This window comes from Choristoneura fumiferana, chromosome 18 (assembly GCF_025370935.1).
Source record: "Choristoneura fumiferana chromosome 18, NRCan_CFum_1, whole genome shotgun sequence".
Taxonomy (NCBI): Eukaryota; Metazoa; Arthropoda; class Insecta; order Lepidoptera; family Tortricidae; genus Choristoneura; species Choristoneura fumiferana.
The window spans coordinates 12,036,913-12,060,169 of NC_133489.1; the positions used below are offsets into that span (position 1 = coordinate 12,036,913).

The 23,257-nt window shown below is 37.0% G+C and overlaps 2 protein-coding genes across 2 annotated transcripts; both read left to right on the forward strand.

The window, feature by feature from the left end:
- The first annotated feature begins 778 nt into the window (after positions 1 to 778).
- pAbp (poly(A) binding protein) lies at positions 779 to 11,603 on the forward strand. The gene is made up of 3 exons (XM_074102126.1): positions 779 to 1,243; positions 6,251 to 7,035; positions 10,227 to 11,603. Exons 1-3 carry the CDS (start codon positions 1,051 to 1,053, stop codon positions 11,082 to 11,084), a joined length of 1,836 nt encoding a protein of 611 aa, XP_073958227.1. The 5' UTR covers positions 779 to 1,050; the 3' UTR covers positions 11,085 to 11,603.
- A 2,916-nt stretch (positions 11,604 to 14,519) lies between these two features.
- Positions 14,520 to 16,153, forward strand: LOC141437908 (glycylpeptide N-tetradecanoyltransferase 2-like). The gene has a single exon (XM_074101481.1). It carries the CDS (start codon positions 14,630 to 14,632, stop codon positions 16,040 to 16,042), a length of 1,413 nt encoding a protein of 470 aa, XP_073957582.1. The 5' UTR covers positions 14,520 to 14,629; the 3' UTR covers positions 16,043 to 16,153.
- Positions 16,154 to 23,257: the final 7,104 nt, after the last annotated feature.

Genomic DNA, 23,257 nt, shown 5'->3' on the forward strand with positions numbered 1-23,257 from the left:
CGTCGTACATTATTGCGCGTACATTATTGGTTCCCTGCTAGTTCCTTACGGGGTGATAATGCACGGCATGATAATTCGTGCACATAAACACGGATTATCAGGTCGTGCATCATTTAAGAGTGCATTAACAAGTCGTACTTTAACTACACCCAAGCTCTTTACCTTACCCATTTATTGCCACGCGCCAGATTACGTTGGGCTTAGAGTCATGAAATTTGGTATGTAGATAGCTAGGTGTCTGAAATAACACAGCCTACTTTTATTCCAATATTCCCACGGGATAGTTGTTCTTAATACAACACCTCAACGAAGATTACGATATAAATTTTAGGATTTTCTACAGGAATTTTGTATAATCCCGGAATTATTAGCATTTTTCTAGCTAAATACTCAAAGATTGTAACCACCAGATTGAATAAATTACGCGTGCGAAGCCGCGGGTACTCTAGTTATAGATATTATAGATGATAATATTAAAATTTAAATATTCCTCATCTCACTAAATTTAATTTAGAATGTGTACCTATGTAAAATATTTTTATTTCTTTCGCTTTAATCCCATGTAATCTTCTCCTGTTGAATTCCGTATTCCATATTCCAAATTACCGTATTGTCTATTGTGTGGCTACTGGCGGATGCGCAAACCAGCGAGCCAGAAAAAAAAAAAAGTCTATGCTTCGCTCGCGCTTGGCGGCCACCAGGCCACATAAACGAGTAGCCATTTTGTATTTCACAAACGTCACCTCACCTTTTCCTTTGGTGAGTAAGGTGTGTTCACGTGAGGTTGTGTGTTCCATCGGGAATAGGTCACACAAACCTCAGAATTTCGTGAAATATTCTTGTAAAATAAAAAAAAAAAACATAAAAATCATAAAATACAAAAAAATAGTAAAATAACAAAATTTTAAACGGGAATCATTCGATTTTAGTTAGAGTACGTAAGCGTGCAACGTGGTCTAAGGAATGCGATAGTCGACGTAAAGAGAAAGTGAAGTTGCTCTTGATTACGGTTAATGTTCGACATATTACCGTCACAGTAAGATTCTCAAAATGAATCCTGGTCCGCCAAATTATCCCATGGCGTCCTTGTACGTCGGGGACTTGCACTCCGATATAACTGAGGCCATGTTGTTTGAAAAATTTTCAACCGCTGGTCCAGTTCTTTCCATTCGAGTATGTCGTGATATGATTACTCGTAGATCCCTGGGCTACGCTTACGTGAATTTTCAGCAACCGGCAGATGGTGAGTACCCTATTTATTTTTTATTTATTGTAGGCTCCAGGCTCCATATTTGAATTTCCTTTTCCATGCATTCCAACACAATTATGCTGTACATAAATATTTATTGCAATTTTATTTCCTTGTCCTCTTTTATCCTGTTTATTAATGCTTATCTCCTTACAACCCAAGTGTTGCATGGTCTTTTATTTTGAAATAGGTTATGTTTAATCAATCTCTTATCTTAAATCGATAAGAAAGTACCTAATCATTTCACGTAAAACATTATTGAACTTACTTCTGTGTTATTAAGAAAAGTAGGTAAATAATAATTATTGTTGGTTACTTCCCATTACTTCTATGTAACTGATATATACATTTTCAATAGTTATCACTTTTATCAAAATTTACATCTTTCACTTCTTTAAATTTGCCAAATTCATTAACAATTAATGGTTCTTTATCTAATCATTAGAAATATTAACCTGTTAGGTAGGAATGCAGTTTCTATGTGTAATTAAAATCTTCCTGTTTACCTTGAACTGACATATGCAATCATGCAATGCAGTAAAATTTTGTGCAATGGATGAATAACTTAGGAAAAAAACTTACTTTCATTTGTATATAGGTATCACCATATTTTAATTTTAAAAGTTTTTTTTCTTTCATTTGAAATGTTGGTAGGTACAATGACAGTTACTTCAAGTAATTATCACTAGAAATTTAGAGCAATGAAGCAGAATGGTGGATATTTTTGACCAACAGGACAAGTATCTAATAACATGTAGATATTCTATATCAATATATCAGGAAATAAGTACTGTATTTGGTTTGAGTACACAACAATGTGTACTTAAACCAAATACAGTGAATGGATTGCCTACCCTCAGACAAGTTGTTGGCCTAATTGAGTGAAAACAGTAATTTTTGTCATGATATTTGATAATGTTTAAAACTATTGTTACAATAATATTTGTATATAAATAAAAATGGAACAAGTATACTTACCACCGGCACCAATATCTGACACAAAAACAAAGCATGCCTGAATATCTGATACAACTTTATTTGGGGACCAGTAATGCTCAACCCTATACTGCTCAGCCATCACTGTACGAAATGATAATACGAAAAAAATTTGGATTATAATTATCAAATTGTACAATATTAGGTCGTGCATTATTAGAGTGTCCAAATTTTTGCTCGGCCTGTTATTGTACGTCGTTATAATCGGAATCCAATCGAATCAAGTGACCATAGATTTGTGTTAGGTCCAATTGTGACCACAATGCGCGAGCCTAGCGAGCGTAGCGAGCGTGCCGCGGCAGCGGCCGGCGAAGCGCCAGGACCAAATTAATTTATTTTCTACTAAATTTATTAATATTTGGTGTACACGAAAAACATGATCAATCGTGCGAATGCTTTCTGTCAAAAGTGTGCTCTGATTATTAGATTGTACAAAATCAGGTTGTCCAATAGCACCTTGAACATTATCGGAACAGGGTGATAAAGCTCGACCCATGTTCCAAGTGACATGTGATTGAATTATCAGGTCGTACAAAATCGGTTGAGCATTGTCCAAGTCGTACAATAACTACACCCCTTTATTTCTAGGGCTGGTATAATGGGTCAGATGTTTTTGCATGCTCTGCTGTGGCAGATATTAATGCAGGTGAGTGTACTGCAAGTGAACCTTCTTCTATTCTATGACTATGATTGCTGTGGCTTGCTGCACCATAGTTCATTTGAGCTCTTACTAAGCTTGGATTATTTTAGCATTTTTGTATTTTCGATCTTGCTCTTTGGCAGCAATAACAAATAAGTGATAAACATAAAGTTAAACAAAAAGAGGATCTTTACAGAATAAATCGTTGGTTGACAACCAAAACTCACTAGTCTTTTGTGAAAACATACTTTTTTTGGGCAGAAGGTCTTATTTTCTTGCATCTTAGGTACTGACAAACTCATAAATCTCATACGAGCAGCGTATAATTAACTTATGTGTAAAAAACCATTGAGTAACATACATTAAACTAAATTTGGCAGCAAAAACTCACTACTGCATTTAATGAATTTTACATGACTCTAATTTCGACTTTGTTTACAGTTAATGTTCGATCATAGCCCGGTTTGACCGGAGAAAAAATGCACTTTTCCTAGTGCTTAATTAAATATCAACTATTCCATCGACATCCATACGAACAATTTTTGAATCAGAAACAGAAATTTATTGATAAAACTCATTATTGTCCATGTCAATGTCAGGCTGTTACATAATATTACATCAGGTAGGTAAGTTTACATTATTTATTGATTTATGCGACTATGGACTGTAAGGATTTAAGGGGGTGTATAAAAATGACAACTATTAAAGTATAAAAATGTCTAGAATCATCATAGTACGTAAATGACTATAGTAAAAAATGACGATGAATAAAAATGTCTACTATAATGGTACCTAAGTAAAAAAAAAAACTGAAATTAAAACAGACAATGTATAAAAACGTCACTTTCTTTACTTAGGCCAAAGACTATATTCACGGCATGTAATCTTCAAACTAAAACACTGTTGACGTTGTTATATCATATAAAAGTAGATTTAATATATTTATTAGAATACTAGCACGTCATTGAAAAAAAATAATGATTACTTCACAGTGATATATAGTAAAAACAAAAACTTGTCAAGAGATTCTTTTCACCATCAACACAGAAAAAAAATGACAGATGCGGAGGAATTTAGAAAAAGGGATAAATGTATACGTATTTACTTTTATGCCGAGCTGGTTAAATTTATGTTAAAAATTATAATGATTTTTTGTTGTTTCAATAAAGTTGATTGTTGTTTAAATAAGTAATATTTCACTATATACACCAACTCTCAATTTACAGCAGCCAAAAGTCACTAAGCTTAATAACTATTAAACTATTGATAATATTATCTCTATTTTTTTCTTCGTGTATCGGCCATAAATCTAAATACTCAAATAAATATGTTTTGTTTAATTTTGATTACAAAGAAATTTATTAAATCAAATAACAATTAAAACACGTTTATCTCGGTTGTGTCAATTTGGTACTTAATGAGTTTTGGTTGTCACCCAACAAAATATATGTGGGGTGTAATTCAACTTAATGGTAAAATTTGCATATGTTTTTAAACAAAACAATTAAACTACTTAAAATTGTGTTAACTTCTATTGTTAAAATATAATAAATACCGCTAATAAATTTACATGTAGGTATTTTTAGTCAATTTGTGTTTGAAATACTGAGACGAGAGAGAGTTTGACCCTTAATTGAAATCTTTTTTTTTTCCTTCTGATATTTTAACGAGGCTTTAGCACACCAAATGTAACTATGTCAGCCTCATGGGGAGAATTTCAAATTTTAAATTAAACTGAGTATTACATAAAGCTATACAAACATTGCAAGTTAAATAAAAAGCTTGTAAAAAGTAATTTATTTAATCAGGCGTTACTTTGTGGAGGTCCATATCAATGAACTAAAATAATTTATTTGCTCACCCGAAACCTCATGATAGCTGATTTTATGCAAGATATGCGTGTTCATGCAGTTCCTCCACCTCCACACTGTAAGAACACAAATCACACAACCCCATCTTTCACCACCACCATCACACTACACTGACGCGTTTCGAACTCAACCAGAGCTATCTTCACTCTTCAGGGCAACACAACAGTACACCATTCTGGATCGTGCAGATAGACAGACAGTTAACTGTCACAATTATGATGTTGGTAATGGATGGGTTAGAAATTTTCAATTACACTAAGTATGGGTTGCAGCCCTAAGGGCAACTTTGTCTTCCCCAAAAACCCTATTAAATAACAGCTTTTGCCAGTATGTTACACAATGTGTACATCTTTGATTATTTATACATGTGTAGGTACATCTCAAAAATTATATTAAAATTGACAAAATTTAAAAAAAGTGCAAGATTCAAACCTCTTTGTTACATTATACTACAAAAAATTCTACATAAAAAAAATACAAAAGATAGTCATTAATAATGTGCCTGCCTCCTGGGGCACACTGTCAATTAAGGGACTAAAAAGGATGTGCAGATCCACTGCCAAAATGACGAGTGAGGGTAGACTAGGCAGGGGATGTCATTTACAATAATAGTCGGGAACTTAGAGGTTTTTTGACATTTTTGATATTGGAAGATATGAGTTTTGACTTTTTTTATTTTTGCCATGAAGTTGAAATAGAAATATTTATTTTGTGTCTTTCACACTTTTTATTTATTTAGGTACCTTTTTATTTTTATAAAAAAAAAATTAACAGCAACAGCATAATATCCTTAAATGTCCTTAAATATTTAAGAAAATTCCTTTATTTTATATTCTTATTTATATGTATTATGATTATAATGTAGTAAGTACCTACATATTTTTTTTTATTTACTTTTTTTTTATTTTAATTGGTTTATGTATTATATTCTTTAAAGCATTGTATTGTAGCTTTCACAATTTTCGACTCTTAAACTCACTTTTTGTTGGTCCCCAACTGATTGCTCCTTTCATCCACTCAAAAGTTGACTGGTAGAGATCACTTAATTAAAGGGATAAATCCGCCTTTGTACAAGTATCTTGCAGTTTCACAATTGTATTTTGTTTCTTTTCTTTTGTACAATAAAGCGTTTACATACATACATACATACATATCCTGTTTTACCCCCTACAAGGTTATACATTATCTCTAGCCATTGGTAAATGTGTATGTTACTAAGAGCCTATGCCACACGGCGTATTTTATAGGCGCAGACAACGCGACGCGTCGTGTTTCATGAACTCAAAAATTCTTTGAATCTCGTCCTAAGTCCATTAATTTAAAGCGCGCAGTTAACGTCGTTTGCTCCTAAAAAATAAAATAGGCAGTGTGCTTGAGGCCCCAAGCAAGACTCAAGTTAATGTAGATCCAACTTTAGTTAAGCTTATGCTTGTAGCTATTTTAGAACACAATGGCAAATAATGCAAAAACATAATTCTTTTTTGTTTGCTTCAGCTGAACGAGCCTTAGACTCAATGAACTTTGATATGATCAAAGGAAGACCCATAAGGATCATGTGGTCTCAGCGTGACCCCTCTCTACGCAAGTCCGGCGTAGGAAATGTGTTTATCAAAAATCTTGATAAAACCATTGATAACAAGGCTATGTACGATACCTTTTCAGCTTTTGGAAATATTTTGAGTTGCAAGGTTGCCCAAGATGAAAATAGTGCCTCTAAGGGTTATGGATTTGTTCATTTTGAAACTGAGGAAGCGGCTAATAAATCTATTGAGAAGGTAAATGGTATGCTTCTCAACGGAAAGAAGGTTTACGTCGGGAGGTTCATTCCTCGTAAAGAACGCGAAAAGGAACTGGGAGAGAGGGCTAAACTGTTCACAAATGTTTATGTGAAAAACTTTGGTGAAGATTTTTCAGATGAACTCCTCAGAGAAATGTTCGAAAAATATGGTCGCATTACTAGCCATAAAGTAATGTATAAAGATGATGGAAGTTCCAGAGGTTTTGGATTTGTTGCATTTGAAGATCCTGATAATGCTGAGAGGGCTTGCATGGAGTTGAATGGCAAGGAGCTAGTTGAAGGCAAGCCTCTGTACGTTGGACGCGCTCAGAAGAAGGCAGAGCGTCAGAAAGAATTAAAACGCAAATTTGAACAACTCAAATCGGAAAGATTGACTCGCTACCAAGGTGTGAACTTATATGTGAAAAACTTGGATGACACAATTGATGATGAACGTCTTCGCAAAGAGTTTGCTCCGTTTGGGACCATCACTTCTGCCAAGGTCAGTGATTTTGTATTAAAACAACAATTATCTATATATATAAAAGAAGAAACTGACTGACTGACTGACTTATAGATCAACGCACAGCCCAAACCGCTGGGCCTAGAGACTTGAAATTTGGTACAGGGGTTCTTTTTATGATTAAGTGAGCACTAAGAAAGGATTTTTAGAAATTCATCCCCTAAGGGGGTCAAATAGGGGGTTGAAGTTTATATGGAATTTTCTAATTTCTAAACTTAGAAGCATGAAAATAGGTGTAAAAGTTCATATAATAATAATAATTTCGGTTTTACGGGATGACCGTAAAAGTAAAAATTTGGAATTGAAATAAAAAATACAAAAATATTCCAAAAAACCAATCTTAATTTGATTGCTTAGAAACGATATCTCTTGTCCGGGTGAGCGGTTAGTTCCAAAGGAATGCCGAAAAAGTTTGAGGGCTTACGGCATAGATGTCGCTAGCGTCGCTGCTTAAGTGACTAAGTAAGAAACACAAGCTGAGATATGAGGTGCATAGGGAAATTCGTGTCGGTACCGTTGACCATCAGTGGTGTAGCGGTATAGCACGCGGTACGGATTACCGAGGAACTGGGTTCGATTCCCAGTGATGGTCTTATTTTTCTGTTTTTTCTGTGCATCTATATTTCAGTTTGTATTTTCAATTTCTCGATTACATACAATTGAAAATTATTTGTCTTGGTGAAATGGGTAAAATTCCTCCCTAAAGGGGTAAAATGGCGGGGTAAAGTTAATATGCAAATTTTCTCATTTCTGGACTTAAAAGTGTGAAAATATGTGTATAAGGCCTCGATTACAATTAAAAATTATCTGTGTAAGTGAAATGGATAAAATTCCCCCTGAAAGGGTAAAATGGGGGTAAAGTTTGTATTGAAACTTTCTCATTTCTGGCCTTAAAGGTATTAGAATAGGTAGGTATACAAGTTCTCGATCACAATAAAAAATTATCCGTGTAGGTGGAATGGATAAAATTCCCCCCTTAAGGGGTAAAATTGGGGGTAAAAATTGTATGGAAATTTTCTCATTTCTGGACAGCATTATGAAAATTATTTTTCATCACACTTGCTCGTAAACAGTGTCGTAACATGCAGGCTACCTTGGTTGCAACCCCCCAAATTAAACCCTCTACCTTAATGTGCATGTCATGAAACCCGTGGTCGGTAAATGAGTCATTGCGCGTACACATTTTCTTGTCATGAAGCCCAAGGTCGGTAAATGAGTCGGTGCCCGTACTGATGGTGCTGCGCACGCTGCTGCAAGACCACATGGTCTACATGCACACGCACGTTGCGGCGCATGCTGAGGGAGGGGGAGGGGGAGGTAGAGGGCGGCGCTGCCAAGAGCACAGCCTAGGGTATCGCCAATATTTGGAAGAATTATATTTTTTCTTTTACAAATATAAAATTTTGCCCGCAAATGTGATGAAAAACATTGTATGTCGCACGGGCGGTACTAGAATTACGAACATCGACACATTAAAGCCCTCAGTCTTCGACTTCGGGCTTCTAATAGACTCTCGTTCGTAATTCCTTATTTACCGCCCTTAAGACACAATGTACTATATTGCCACGACAGCAGTATTTGTATTATCTTTTACACTGAGCCACCTTCTCCCTTGTCTATGGTTTTAATTTTTATTTTTTTATTTTTTCTCCGTCTGACTGGGGCAAAGGAACTGGCTCATGCATACATGTTTATTTAACGTTTGGGCTCCACAGAAAACCAGCGTTGCTGCACATAATGTGCGGCAACACATGCTGAGTGGAGACCCTTTTTGGTATCCTGCCGTGTCACCAAGTAACATAGTTTTAGTGCTAGTTCTAGTCTTAGTTTTAGGTGGTACTTATGGAGCCAAAATAAACCTTTCTTTCTTTCTTTCTTTAAAATTGGTATACTTACAGGGTCTTGACTAAAAATAAAAATGATCTGCGTAGGCAAAGATAAAGAAAGAAGATGTAGCTTTCGATTTATTAAGGGGGAGTTTCTATGAGACTTCCTTATTTCTAGACTAAAAATATGGCTGCTGGTCAGGGGGTTTTTCATACAAAATGTACAACTAAAATGTGGAAATTAAATTGATATTTAAAATGATGTGTGCAATAAATTTTCAAATTATTATGCTATAGCCTATAGGTACCTAACTTAAAAATTAACCATCAGGTTGTGCATAATAAAATCAATAATATTAATATAAGCGTATTTTTTGTGTGATTATCCGTTCTTATTTATTATTTACCTAATTTACAAAATATATTGTACAGTGCAATTTCGAATATATACCTACTTCGGGTTTTAGAGTAAGATTCTGTTCTCGCCGGAAGCAAACGAGATAATTGATTTTACGCCATGCACACAGATACAAATGTCACAATTTTAACGGGGGTTAATTAAAACATATGCGCTGATAACTAAAGTACACGCGGACAAAGTCGCGGGAAAAAGCTAGTTTTTAATAAATATTTAATAGTAGTGTTGCCTGTCGATAGTCTGAGCAAAGGCGATAGTTCTCAATAGTACTTGATAGTATCAATATCTCTTTTCATGCAATACTATCTATAGTATCGAAAATATTGCTGTCAAATAATGTAAGACTATTGATTCTTACTATCGATAGTATTGAAAAGAAAATAACGCAAACTATCAATAGTAATTAGTATCGATACTATTGATACTATCCATAGTTTTGAAGAATCAATTATTACGTTATTTCAATAGTATCAGTTGCATCTACATGGGGAGGTGGGCAGAACAGAAGTTGCAGCAACTGAATCTTCTAAGTACTAAGAGTAAGTTGGTTAGGTTTGGTAGATTGTATATTGCAAATCCGTAAAAAAATATCGCTGGATAACTGAATACAAAATACTATTCTGCCATTCACCTTTACATCTTGCAATCTTGCTTATAAAAACTGATAGTATTTAAATATAGGTCACTATCGATTTTTGAAAACTATCGATAATATCGATACTGTCGATAGTTTTCGTATTTTTCTATTCAGTAATATCGATAGTTTTGCATTATTAGACAGCAATAATATCAAAAGTATTGTACGAAAAGATATATCGATACTATTGATAGGACTGCCTTTTCTGTATGGCCACTCTACTTTGATGGATACAGAGATAGCTTGTTAAAAAAAAACCCTTAGTTACGTGACTTTTTTTTTTTGCCAGGTAATGTTGGAAGACGGCCGCAGCAAGGGATTTGGATTTGTTTGCTTTTCTTCTCCGGAAGAAGCTACAAAAGCTGTCACTGAGATGAATGGTCGTATTGTAGGAACAAAACCATTGTATGTTGCGTTGGCTCAACGCAAGGAAGATCGTAAGGCTCATTTGACATCCCAATACATGCAGCGTATGGCCAGCATGCGTATGCAGCAGATGGGCCAGATATTCCAACCAGGTGGTGCTGGCGGTTACTTTGTGCCTACGATTCCTCCCACTCAACGTTTCTACGGGCCTGCCCAGATGACACAAATAAGACCTTCTCCACGCTGGACTGCTCAACCTCCAGTTAGGCCCAGCAGTCAGACAGCTGCTTCAGGCTATCCTAACATGCAGGCGCCGTTCCGTCCCGCACCGAGAGGCCCAACTCAAGCTGGTATGCGTACATCAATCGGAGCCCGACCAATTACAGGGCAGCAAGGTGTGGCTGCTGCGGCGTCAATCCGCGCACCACTTGTCACCCAGAGCGGCCGCCCGGCGGGCTACAAGTACACTGCTAACATGCGCAACCCGCCAGCTCCGCAGCCCGCCGTCCACATCCAGGGGCAAGAACCATTGACTGCATCCATGCTTGCTGCTGCTCCACTTCAGGAACAAAAGCAAATGCTTGGCGAACGTCTTTTCCCGCTGATTCAACGAATGCACCCGGATCTGGCAGGCAAAATTACTGGAATGCTGTTGGAGATTGATAATTCTGAGCTCCTCCATATGTTGGAGCATGGCGAGTCCCTCAAAGCAAAGGTGGACGAGGCTGTTGCTGTATTGCAAGCTCACCAGGCCAAGCAGCAAGCCACTAAAAAAGATTAATACCGTTTACAGTTTGCTACAGTAAATAACAAGTGACCAGCTTTTAAATAGTATGAAATAGTTTTGTTTTAAGCTTGATTATCAAACTTAACTATTGTTAAACATGTCCCGCTCATATAAAAAAACATATAAAATAAAAATTGAAAAAATAAAAAAGTGGGTTGCACCATTCCAAAAATATAACTTTATTAAGATTATTGGGAGTGCAGTTCCGCAAACAAAAACAACGCAACTACCAACGTTTCTATATTTGAAAGTTATACCACTGGGCTCTTTACTATTTACATTGACTAAGAAGTTTGGTTTTAGTTTATTTTTGTCATTCGAAATAACAACTTTTCATTTTTATTTCTATGTATCTCAGTTGGATTTGGCTTTTGTTCTTGCATTATCTTTCTTTCTTTTATCAGCTGTACATTGGATTTACCTTGGATTGTAAACTTGGTCCCCAATGGCACTGTTTGAATATTCCTTTGTAATTTGTTACATTATATTCTGTGGAATATTCACAATATAGAATGGACTTTTATTTATCACGTTTCTGCCCTGCTTACCTTCAACCATGTTTAATGGCAGATCATGAAATTCCTGAAATTCCTGAAATGCCGGAGGCGGAGCCGTAGGTACGGCGCGGAGGCGGTGCCGGTTGTAAAGTATGGCTAGTACCCACCCCAGGATGTTGGGCTACCCATTAGAAATTCTATAATACTGATATCTTTAAACAAAAATCCAGGCCAGGCCTGCCTGGAAAATAACCCTAGATTCGCCAATGTGTACACATTTTTGCGCGCATGTTAAATTCTGACTGACTGAGCTGACTGCCTGTTAGGTACTTATGGGACAGCAGGGCTACTACGAAGCTCGAAGTTCGTGTCATGCGGTCCCTCTGACAATTACACTATTTAAAACTATGACTTCGAAATTGTTTACGGCTATATAATTAAAAAGAAGATAAAATAATTGAAATTATCATTTTTCAACCTTCCGAAAGATAGGTATTGAAAGGTAAGAAGCCATTTTCTTGCATTTAATTTAAACCATTATATAGTTAAATCTTAGATGAATGATTGGTCTCGCGCGCTCGCTCGACTAGATACCGCCGGCGTACGTGTCAAATGCGGCAACAAATAGTACGCCGAATTCGGCGTACCCGAGCCCGAGGCGACTCAGTCGCCAAAGAGTATATAATCACTACCGCGTTGCAAGCTGTGCGTAAGGTGCATGTACCGAATTTTTAATTAAATTTTGGTCATAAGTCATAAACCTAAGTAAAATGCCAGTTTTCGCAGTGAAACTGTGTAAAAATAATACTACAAGAAATAAGGACACTGGGATCACATACCATCAGTAAATATCGTATAATTTCGAAATTACAAAATAAAAAACATGAACCCTAAACGCCATTCTGTGTTGCCGCGTACACAAGAATCAAATTCCCCGTGGTTGAGATTTTAATAAATTGAATTTTATTGTTATCATCATTAAATGATGATAAATTTTAATAACTTATTTTATTTAAGTATCTAACGTAATTATTATATATACATACACTGAAGGTGTATAAAGTTTGGCCCCAAGAGCACAGGGTTCCCACTCGCCGATGAATAAAGATAACAGTGGGTACTAATATGAATTCAATAAACTACCTTTAATAAATAAGTAAATAAACTTTGATGGCTTAAGCTACAAAATAACAATAATTTTATCAGCAACAGCAACCATTTGGTAGTAGGTACCTCTTTGTTCAATCTTTAGTGAAATTTTTGTTTAGTTTGTTTTTGTGTGTAAGACAATTTGCAAGGATGCTAGTGTGCGTGACGAATTGTGTTGCCAGCAGCTCCACTGTTACCCGATTTTAAGGGAAAATAAATTATTATGTGGTCTATTAAGTTACTGGTTACAAAATGTATCTTATGGTCTGTCCCAGAATTCGATACTAAAATGACAGTCTGAAATGTCAAACGTAAAAATAATGTGGCCAGCATAAAAGGAACAGTGCTGCTCCGTGATTTAGGTTTCGTAAATAACCGATAAAATGTTTATTTTACGATAGCAAAAATAACATTAATGCATTCAATATTCTACTTTCCATTTTGTGAACATAAATGCACTTTTACGATAAAGTGATAAAATCTAAGCACAGGTAAAAATAGTGTTCATCACTTAGTGCCAACGTAAAAAATAATACAGAGGGGCCACTACAAAACTAGAAAAACGAAGTTCGTATGGCACCGTCCCTTTCACTCGCGTATTGAATAAGATAAGCGTCAGCGGGACGGCAACATACTAAGTTCGAGTTTTGCATTTCGTAGTCAGGGCCATAGTTAACTATATATACAGTTCGCCCAAGTCTTGTCCCTGAGGAAGAGTGCCCATAAGGCTGGCTGCATTTCCGCGCCGGATCGTGATTCCAATACGTTGGGCGAGAAATGCACCAGCCCTATGGTCATTGGTAATTTAAAATATATTTTTTTTATTTGGTCTAAAAGTTTGTGAGCGTCCGAACTCCGTGGACCCAAAGTTTCAACAGCAAAAGCTGTAAATATGTAGTCTAAATAACGTTAATTTATAACTGAACATTATTGTATCGATACCCAATTAACGTTACTGTTACCTGTAATTTTACCGTTAAATTCTCAGATTAAATTTTTACTTAGATACACAGTCCCGAAGAAAACTTTTTGACAAACACGGTTAACGTGACATTTGCAGCTATATTCAGGTAGATGCCAATATAATTAATAATAATTCAAATTCATAAAATTGCTCTATGGGTATATACCCAGTATTTATTTACTGATGAATCGATTCAATAGAACTTACGAAAAATAAGATATCCCATCCTTTTTTCTCAATTTTGAGCCGGTATTTACACATTTTTTTACGCAGCATTTAGCCATTGTTGACAAATGACACGATCTATGGTCCAAACAAGACTAATCTTAAAACTCGGAACACAGTTGAAAACTTCCGAGTATTGTATAACCCATTTTTCCGTCTGATTGTGTATCTAAGTAATATACAATCTAAGGGTATATTAAATTTACTTTACATTATGATTTAACGATACTATTGAATTAACGTTAATTTTATGAATAGCTGATAACGTTACCATTTTTATACCGGTAAAAAGTTGTAAAGTAACGGTAAATCTAACGTTAATTACGATTTAACGTTAAATCTGTTTGACAGCGATAACGTTACCAACTTTTTAACGGTATTTGAAGCCCTGCAATAAACATAAGATACAAGCGAAAGAATTATGGAGATGAGTAAAAATTGTGGATAATATGCATACCTCCTACATCGCTCATTCACCCTCTTCTTGACTTGCACGGTATTTATTTATGCCGTGATTTGGATTATGGGTATTCCACTCACGACTCCTTCCTTAGGTTAGATTATTATTGTAACTGGCAACTCCGCTCTAAATAATGTCATTGTCTTGTCTGTCATGTCAATTTGTCACAAAAAAATTTAGCCCTTTATAATCGTGGTTTCCATTAGTCATCCTTTAATTAATAATTATTTGAATATTCCCAACGATGGACGAAAATGGAGCATCTCAATCCAATGACTTTCAAAAGGATAACGAAAATAGAAACAAAAAGAAGAACAAGAATAAAAAAAAGCGTAGTGGTGGTGATGGTGACCACGGTGGGTCGGGTTCCGCGGACGGCTTAGTTACTGTGCCGAATTCTGGTGACGCCCATCAGAATATATCTATTAAAGACTTAAAGATGGCAATGGAAGTACTCAATTTGCAGCAGAAACCAGCCAAAACGACCGAAGAGGCCCTACACAAGTCATATCAGTTTTGGTCTACTCAACCTGTTCCAAAGATGGATGAAAAAATAGTTTCGAATGAACCAATAGAACCCCCAAAAAGCACGGAAGATATTAGAGCAGATCCTTACACTCTCCCTGATGGCTTTAATTGGGATACCCTAAACCTAAATGAGCCATTGGTTTTAAAGGAATTATATACATTGTTGAATGAAAATTACGTTGAAGATGACGACTGTATGTTTCGTTTTGACTACCAGACGGATTTCCTAAAGTGGGCCCTGCAGCCTCCTGGCTGGAGGATGGATTGGCACTGTGGAGTGAGAGTGGCTAAATCTGGCCGATTAGTAGGCTTTATATCTGCTGTCCCTGCTCAGTTAAGGATTTACGACCACATCCAAACTGTTGTTGAAATAAACTTCCTATGTGTGCACAAAAAGCTGCGTGCAAAACGAGTTGCTCCTGTGCTGATCAGAGAAATAACTCGCAGAGTAAACTTAACTGGAATATTTCAAGGTGTCTACACTGCTGGCATTGTGTTGCCTAAACCAATTGCTACTTGTCGTTATTGGCATAGATCACTCAATCCTAAAAAACTTATTGACATTAAATTTAGTCATCTATCAAGAAACATGACCATGCAAAGAACTCTTAAGCTGTTTAAACTTCCAGAGTTGCCTAAAACACCTGGTTTTCGCAAAGTTGAACTCCAAGATTGCGAGAAAGTTGTTTCTTTATTGAATGGCTACTTGCGGAAATTTGATTTGGCACCTATTTTTAATGAGGAAGACTTCAAACATTGGTTTTTGCCACAGCCTGACATTATTGACAGCTTTGCTGTGGAAGCAGCAGATGGTTCCATCACAGACTTTGTGAGTTACTACACACTGCCGTCAACTGTTGTCTACCATCCCACGCATAAAACACTAAAAGCAGCATATTCATTTTATAATGTTTCCACCAAAACCCCATGGATAGATTTAATGCTTGATGCATTGATAACTGCTAAGAATTCAGGATTTGATGTTTTCAATGCGTTGGATTTGATGGATAACAAAGAGTTCTTGGAGCCTTTGAAGTTTGGAATTGGGGATGGTAATTTGCAGTACTACTTGTATAACTGGCGGTGTCCTAGTATGACACCAAACAAAATTGGTTTAGTCCTTCAGTAACCTTACAATGGTTTGAATGATTGTTCTTGTGAATAACAAGGTGTTCTATTTTATTTTTCTCACTTTTCAGAAAGTGTTTTTATTATTCGGAATTATAGCTTTAGTTTAAAATTGCTGTTTAATTTACAAAACAGTTCACCCCTATATTTACACTTGTGTATAAGTATATAATATAATATCGACACTTGAAAGGAGAAATTGACTAAGCAACATTTTTTTAAGATAGTGATTTATAGCTTAGTCAATTTTTCTTTCAAGCATCGTTATGTATAGTATAAAGCAGTTGAAACATACACTTTTAATTCAGGTACATTAAAAACTGGGCTGAGAGATTAGTGAAACATAGTTTTCATTGCCATGTATAAAGAACAAAGCAATAATGTATATAGCTATTAAAATCATGACTTGAGTAGCATGTAAGGGTAATCTACAACAACAGCATAATTTAAGATTTAATATTCTGTATGGTTTACTGTTTACTGTAAGTCTAAGGAATTTATTCTTTTTGAAGAAGGTTAAGTAAGGGTGTCTGTTGCGGACACCTATAACAGCATAAAAAGGGAAATACAGCTCCTAGGTACCTATTCACTTGGCTTACATTTTGTTACTTAGGTACTCTGAATTCAATATATTCAATGCTTAGACAGACTGGACGGTGGCAAATTGAGGACTTGTTAATTTAGGAAAATTTTCCTAAATCTCCAGTCTATAGTAATTAATTAAGTGGCACATTAAGCTAAATTAATATGTTTAACCGCATAATCTTTGCTTTATTCCCTTATTTCTATCTATTTCTTCATCAACTTTCTGGCGGGCCACTTTTGCCTTGATACACACACAACACAGAAATGATAGGTTTGGTCGTTGCCTTTTGTACCTCAAAGCAAAAATAGAAGCCCCGCCGAAGCGGGGCGGAGCGGAGCGGAGCGAAGCGGAGGCAGTGGAATGGAGCAGAGGCAGTAGAGCGGAGCGGAGGTAGGAGCGGAACGGAGTAAAGCGGAGACAGCGGAGTAACACGGAAAAGAGGCAGCGGCGCGGAGCGGAGCGGAGGCTGCGGCGTGGAGCGGAGACAGTGGAGCTCCGCTTTACTCCACTGCCTCCGCTTTACTCCACTGCTCCGCTCTACTCCACTACCTCCGCTCTGCTGCTTCCGCTCCATTGTCTGTCGCCACTCCGTTGCCTCCGTTTTACTCCACTGCCTCCGCTCCTTTCCACTACCTCCACTCCGCTGCCTGCGCTTCGTTGTCTCCGCTCCACTCCGCTGCCTCCACTCCACTCCGCAGTCTCCGTTCCGCTGCGCAGTCTCCGCTCCGCTGCCTCTGCTCCGTGGTACTCCGCTCCGCTGTCTCCGCTTTACTCTACTGTATCCACTACGCTACCTCCGCTCCGCTGCCTCCACTCCGTTGTCTCCGCTCCGCTCCACTGCCTCCTATTTACTCCACTGCCTCCGCTCTGCTCCACTACCTCCGCTCCGCTGCCTCCGCTCCGTTGCTTCCGTTCCGCTCCGCGCCGTTTTACGTTGGCGACGCCGCAACGTGGACATGTGGCCTGGCCCTTAGTCGCTAATTATTTAAATTCTAACGTATAAAATAGTGGACATTATACAAAATTAGTATAGTATAATTAGTGACGTGTATTCATGTAGCTGGAACAGATCACTGAGCACTCTGGCCAGTATGTCAAATAATTAAAAAGAAGATTTAGATTTTGGATTGGTAACGATTAAAGAACTCTGGGTTTTATAGAAATATATCTTTATTGAGTACTGAAGTTGATAGTTTTTCTTAACATAGTCAATACTTAAAATTGGCGACGAGGATGGGATAAAAAAAAGAAAAAATGATTGGAGCAATTGAGAATTTTCGGCCAGGGCAAGATTTTACCGCGTACACGGAGCGCGTGGAGCAGTTTTTCGTAGTTAATGGTATCACGGAGAACAAGCAGGTAGCATTGTTTATTACACTAATGGGACCTGAAAGTTATGAGGTCCTGAAGAGTTTGCTGTCCCCAAGTTTGCCCAGTACAAAGACCTACCAGGAACTTGTTGATACGCTTAAAAATCACTACGTGCAAAAGAAATCGGTTATTGCTGCTAGATACGAGTTTTATGGATGTAAGCAAAAAGACAACCAAACCATAAAAGAGTTTGTGGTAGAAATAAAGAAGATGGCAGGATCATGCGATTTCAAAAATTTTTTGGGGGACGCCTTAAGGGACAAATTGGTGTGTGGCTTAAAAAATGAGCAGATCATTAGTAAGCTTTTGTCAGAGGATGATGATTTGTCTTTTGAAAAGGCATCAAGACTGGCCATTTCTTGGGAAAGTGCAGCAAAAGACACCAAAAATATTCAACCAGAAGCAGATATTAATTTGGTAAACCAAAAGAGAAAACCTCTTCAAGACACTTGGCAGAATAAAACTAGTAGAGCAGGCGTAGGCACAGCTAAACAAGGTCAGAACACGAGATTGGAATGCAGATGCTGTGGTGGTTCACATTTCACAGATAGATGCTACAAAAAAGACTGTGTGTGCTATGTTTGCAAGAAACAAGGTCATTTGGCACACAAGTGCCGTTTTAGAAATATCAGGAATGTAGAACAGGGACCAGAAGAAAACCAAAGCCAGCAGTTGGAAGAAGATATTGTGTTGGGTAGTATCCGAGCTGTGTCAGAGCAAGACAGTGCAGTAATTAACTTGTGACTAGGCAGCAAGATGCTTAATATGCAGATAGATACAGGAGCTTGTAAGTCGGTTATTCATAAAAGAGACTATGAAACTTATTTTCCGAAACATGAGCTAAAAAATTGCTTTGTGAAATTGAAGTCTGTGTCGGGAGAAGTGTTATCTGTGCTAGGAGCTATTAAGATTAGGCCTAGAAATGTCAAACAGGATTTATATCTTATAGTAATTGAAAGCGGCAATTATTTTAGTCCTTTGATTGGAAGAAATTGGTTAAATTTACTTTTTCCTAAGTGGCAAAAAAAATTTAAAATAGAAAATGTGTGTTTAGTGCAAGGAGAGATGGATAAAATAGAAAGGAATAAAATGATTGACTGCTTAAAAAATAAATATAAACAGGTATTTTGTAGAGACAGATCTTCTCATATTGTAAACATGCAGGCAACATTGAAGCTCAAAGATGGGGCAACGCCTATTTTTCATAAAGCATATTCCATACCCTATGCAAAAAAGAAAGAGGTTGAAAATGAGTTACTTCAATTAGAAAGAGCAGGTATTATTGAAAGGGTTACCCATAGTGAATGGGCCAGTCCCATAGTGACAGTACAAAAAAATGATAAAAAACTTAGAGTTTGTGTAGACTATAAAGTCACCTTAAATAAAATGCTAGATACCGACCATTACCCACTGCCTCTCCCTGAAGATATATTTGCGGAGTTGTCTGGAGCTAAAATATTTTGTGTCCTTGATCTTAGCGGAGCCTACCAACAGCTATTATTAGACAAAAAATCTCAGGAATATATGACCATAAACACACATTTAGGGTTATTTAGACCAACACGCTTACAGTTTGGTGTATCTTCAGGACCATCTGTGTTCCAAAGTATTATGGATCAGATTTTACAGGGTGTAAAAAATGTTAAAGCATACATAGATGACTTAATAATAACGGGCACTAATTTAGAGGATTGTTATAAAAACCTAGAAAATGTGTTGAGTAAATTAAATCAGTATAATGTTAAAGTAAATTTGGACAAATGCCAGTTCTTTTGTAGTGAAATAAAATTTTTAGGACATTTAGTATGTGAGGAAGGTATAAAACCACTTCCAGAAAAAGTGGAAGCAATAAATAAGGCCCCAGCACCAACATCAATAACTCAATTACAAGCATATTTAGGACTTTTAAACTACTATGGAAAATTTCTGCCCAGACTATCAGATCACTTGGCACCTTTACATGCTTTATTAAAAAAGGGAGTTTCTTTTGAATGGACTAAAGATTGTAATCAATCTTTTCTTCAAAGCAAAAAGTTGGTTAGTGAATATGGACTATTAGTGCATTATGACTGTAAGAAAGAATTGTATGTTACTGCTGATGCAAGTAAATATGGTCTAGGGGCTGTGTTAAGTCATGAAATTGATAGTGAACCAATATGTTTTGCTTCAGCCACTTTAAATATGGCTCAAAAAAATTATTCTCAAGTGGAGAAAGAAGCTTTGGCTATAATATTTGCAGTACAGAAATTTCATAAATTTTTATATGGTAGGAGATTTATTCTAGTGACAGATCATCAGCCTTTAAAGTTTATATTTGATCCTCTTAAGAAAATTCCTGTCACAGCTAATGCCAGATTGCAAAGGTGGGCATTAATTTTGTCAGGTTATCAGTATAAAATAATTTATAGAAAGGGAACATTATTGGGAAATGCTGATGCACTGTCACGGCTACCACTGCCTGAACAAGTAAATGTAGCTGACAGTATAAATTATTTCAATTTAAAAGATAATGTACCATTGGATTTCCAGGAGATAGCTAGATTGACACAAAAAGATAGGGTATTGAGCAAAGTTTATGAGTATGTTTTGACAGGGTGGCCAAATTCAATAAATGATGAGAATATTAAACCATACTTTATCAAAAGGGCAGAATTAGGAACTGATCAAAAATGTGTACTTTGGGGAAACAGAGTTATTATTCCTAGCGAATTAAGAAATAAAGTATTAGCCTTATTTCATGAATCTCATCAGGGGATGGTACAATCAAAAATGTTAATGCGAGAGTATTGTTGGTGGCCTAAGATGAATGATGACATTGAAAGTATAGTGGCTGCATGCAGTATATGTCAGTCATCAAGAAATTTTACAAATACAAGTCAACCTATAAATTGGAAAAAATGTATAAATATCTTTGAGAGAGTTCATGTAGATTTTTTATGAAAGATTCTGTAACTTATTTACTCATTGTTGATTCAATGTCAAAATGGCTTGATGTGCATATAATGCATGGTACTTCAGCCTCACAAGTGATTGAAAAATTGTGTAAAACTTTTGCTATGATCGGTATACCTGTATATTTAGTAAGTGACAATGGTCCACCTTTTTCTTCTGTAGAGTTCCTAAAGTTTTTGAAAAATAATGGATGTGTGCCTTTAAAAAGTCCACCATATCATCCCGAGTCTAATGGCATGGCCGAAAGAACCGTTCAAACAGCAAAACAGGCCTTAAGTAGATTACTGGAACAAGAGTCGGGATTTTCTAAAGAACTTTTACTACAGAACTTTTTGTTCACATATAGAAACAGTCCAAATTCAACCGGTATGTCCCCAAATGAAATGTTATTTAAATATAAACCAAGAACCCGCTTTGAATTAATTAAACCATCAAATGTTTTGTCTAAAAAAGTTATAACTGATAACAAATTTGAAAAACAAGTCTTATCTTTCAAGGAAGGGGAAATAGTGTGGTGCAAAAATTTGAAGGAAGGAAAAGGATGGACCAAAGCTATTATTCTTAAGTTTTTAAGTCCTGTTAGGTATGTAGTTGATGTAAATGGAGTTCAAAAATATTTTCATGTTTCTGATCTCAGACCTTGTGTAGATCAATCTCAGATCCGAGCCAGAAATGAGGCCAGACCCTCGGTTGTAATCACACCTGCCATTATTACAAAAACACTCCCAACAGATGTGCACCAAAATGAAGATTATGTGGAGAATAGTCCGGGCACTACTGTGGGGAGTGAGGTTGAGCAAGCTGATGAGCCTTATGAGCCTATGGTGGGTCCACAGCCATTGCGGGAGGAAGTTTTTGATGTGGGTACATCGCCGAGGGCAAGCCCGGAGCTGAGAAGATCTACAAGAATTATTAAAGCTCCTCAAAAGTTGGATTTGTAATTAATCACTGTACTATACTTTTGAAAGAGGGACGAATGACGTGTATTCATGTAGCTGGAACAGATCACTGAGCACTCTGGCCAGTATGTCAAATAATTAAAAAGAAGATTTAGATTTTGGATTGGTAACGATTAAAGAACTCTGGGTTTTATAGAAATATATCTTTATTGAGTACTGAAGTTGATAGTTTTTCTTAACATAGTCAATACTTAAAAGTGCTTCTAAACGGTGGCGTGCACTTTGTTGCATGAGGTTTTAAAGTATGGTAAAAACCTCACGCAACAGTGCGCCATCTAGTGAGACAAAAAACGATAGCCCTCATTGAACCAATGCACGCCTATGATCGGAGAGGCATTTAAAGGAGAAACTGTTGTTTCCAGTTGTTCAAGAACGTGTGCGAGCGCGGCGAGTGGGCGTCGCGGCTGATGCTGGGGCACGCGGCGTGGCGCGCGAGGGACTCGGACTCCGCGCTGCTGCAGTATCTTTCGCTGGCCGAACGCGGCTACGAGCTGGCGCAAAGCAACGCCGCCTTCCTGCTGGACGCGGGTGAGTTGATTTGTGTTGTAGTTTCCACGCTGGTCCGTAGCGGATTGCGAACTTCATACGCACCATAGAATTGCTCAATGAATTAATAATGAGTAATGTGATTGTACATTTTGAGGAATTGCGATTTGTGTGGAACATTTGATGCTATCAATCACAGAATATATTATGTAGGTTAGCCCGATATGCAGTATAAAAGTGCACATATAAACAGGTATACAATGTTTTTTTGGCTATCACTAGCATGTATTTAAAAATAACTGTGAGCAACAAAGATTGTCATCAAACACTATTTAATTGCTATAGGTGTTCCACAGGAAGCTGTCCTAAGGCACAAAATATTTTTATCCTATGTTAACGACTTGGTTTAGTATCTTGTTTGTATAGCGACCTCTTGTGTGTCAGGTGAAGTGAGCCTGTACTCCGAGCCGGAGCGCTACCGACGCGCGCTGCAGCTGTGGGGCCGCGCGGCCGCCCAGGGGTACTCCGCGGCGCGCGTCAAGCTCGGGGACTACCATTACTACGGGCTAGGGACACCGAGGGATCTAGAGGCCGCTGCGCATCATTACAGGTATAACTTCAAGAAGACAGCTGCAATAAGTTAAGACTCCTATGTTCCAAATTGTATTGGAAAGGCGCAGGAAATGTTGTGCGAAATACATCGTAGGTACAGTATAATGCTGAAACGTGACATTAATATTCGTATTTAGCATTGTTCGCGATCGGTCACAGTCAAGATTTTTACTCTAACTTGTTATTTTTACGATAAACTTTAATATAATATAAGTAACTATTACGTGAAACTGTGATATTATGTCCAACT

Coding starts and splice junctions, on each gene's coding strand:
- pAbp (XM_074102126.1), top strand. CDS start 1,051: ATGAATCCTGGTCCGCCAAATTATCCCATGGCGTCCTTGTACGTCGGG. Junction 1,244..6,250: donor TTTTCAGCAACCGGCAGATG/GTGAGTACCCTA, acceptor TGTTTGCTTCAG/CTGAACGAGCCTTAGACTCA. Junction 7,036..10,226: donor GGACCATCACTTCTGCCAAG/GTCAGTGATTTT, acceptor TTTTTTTGCCAG/GTAATGTTGGAAGACGGCCG.
- LOC141437908 (XM_074101481.1), top strand. CDS start 14,630: ATGGACGAAAATGGAGCATCTCAATCCAATGACTTTCAAAAGGATAAC.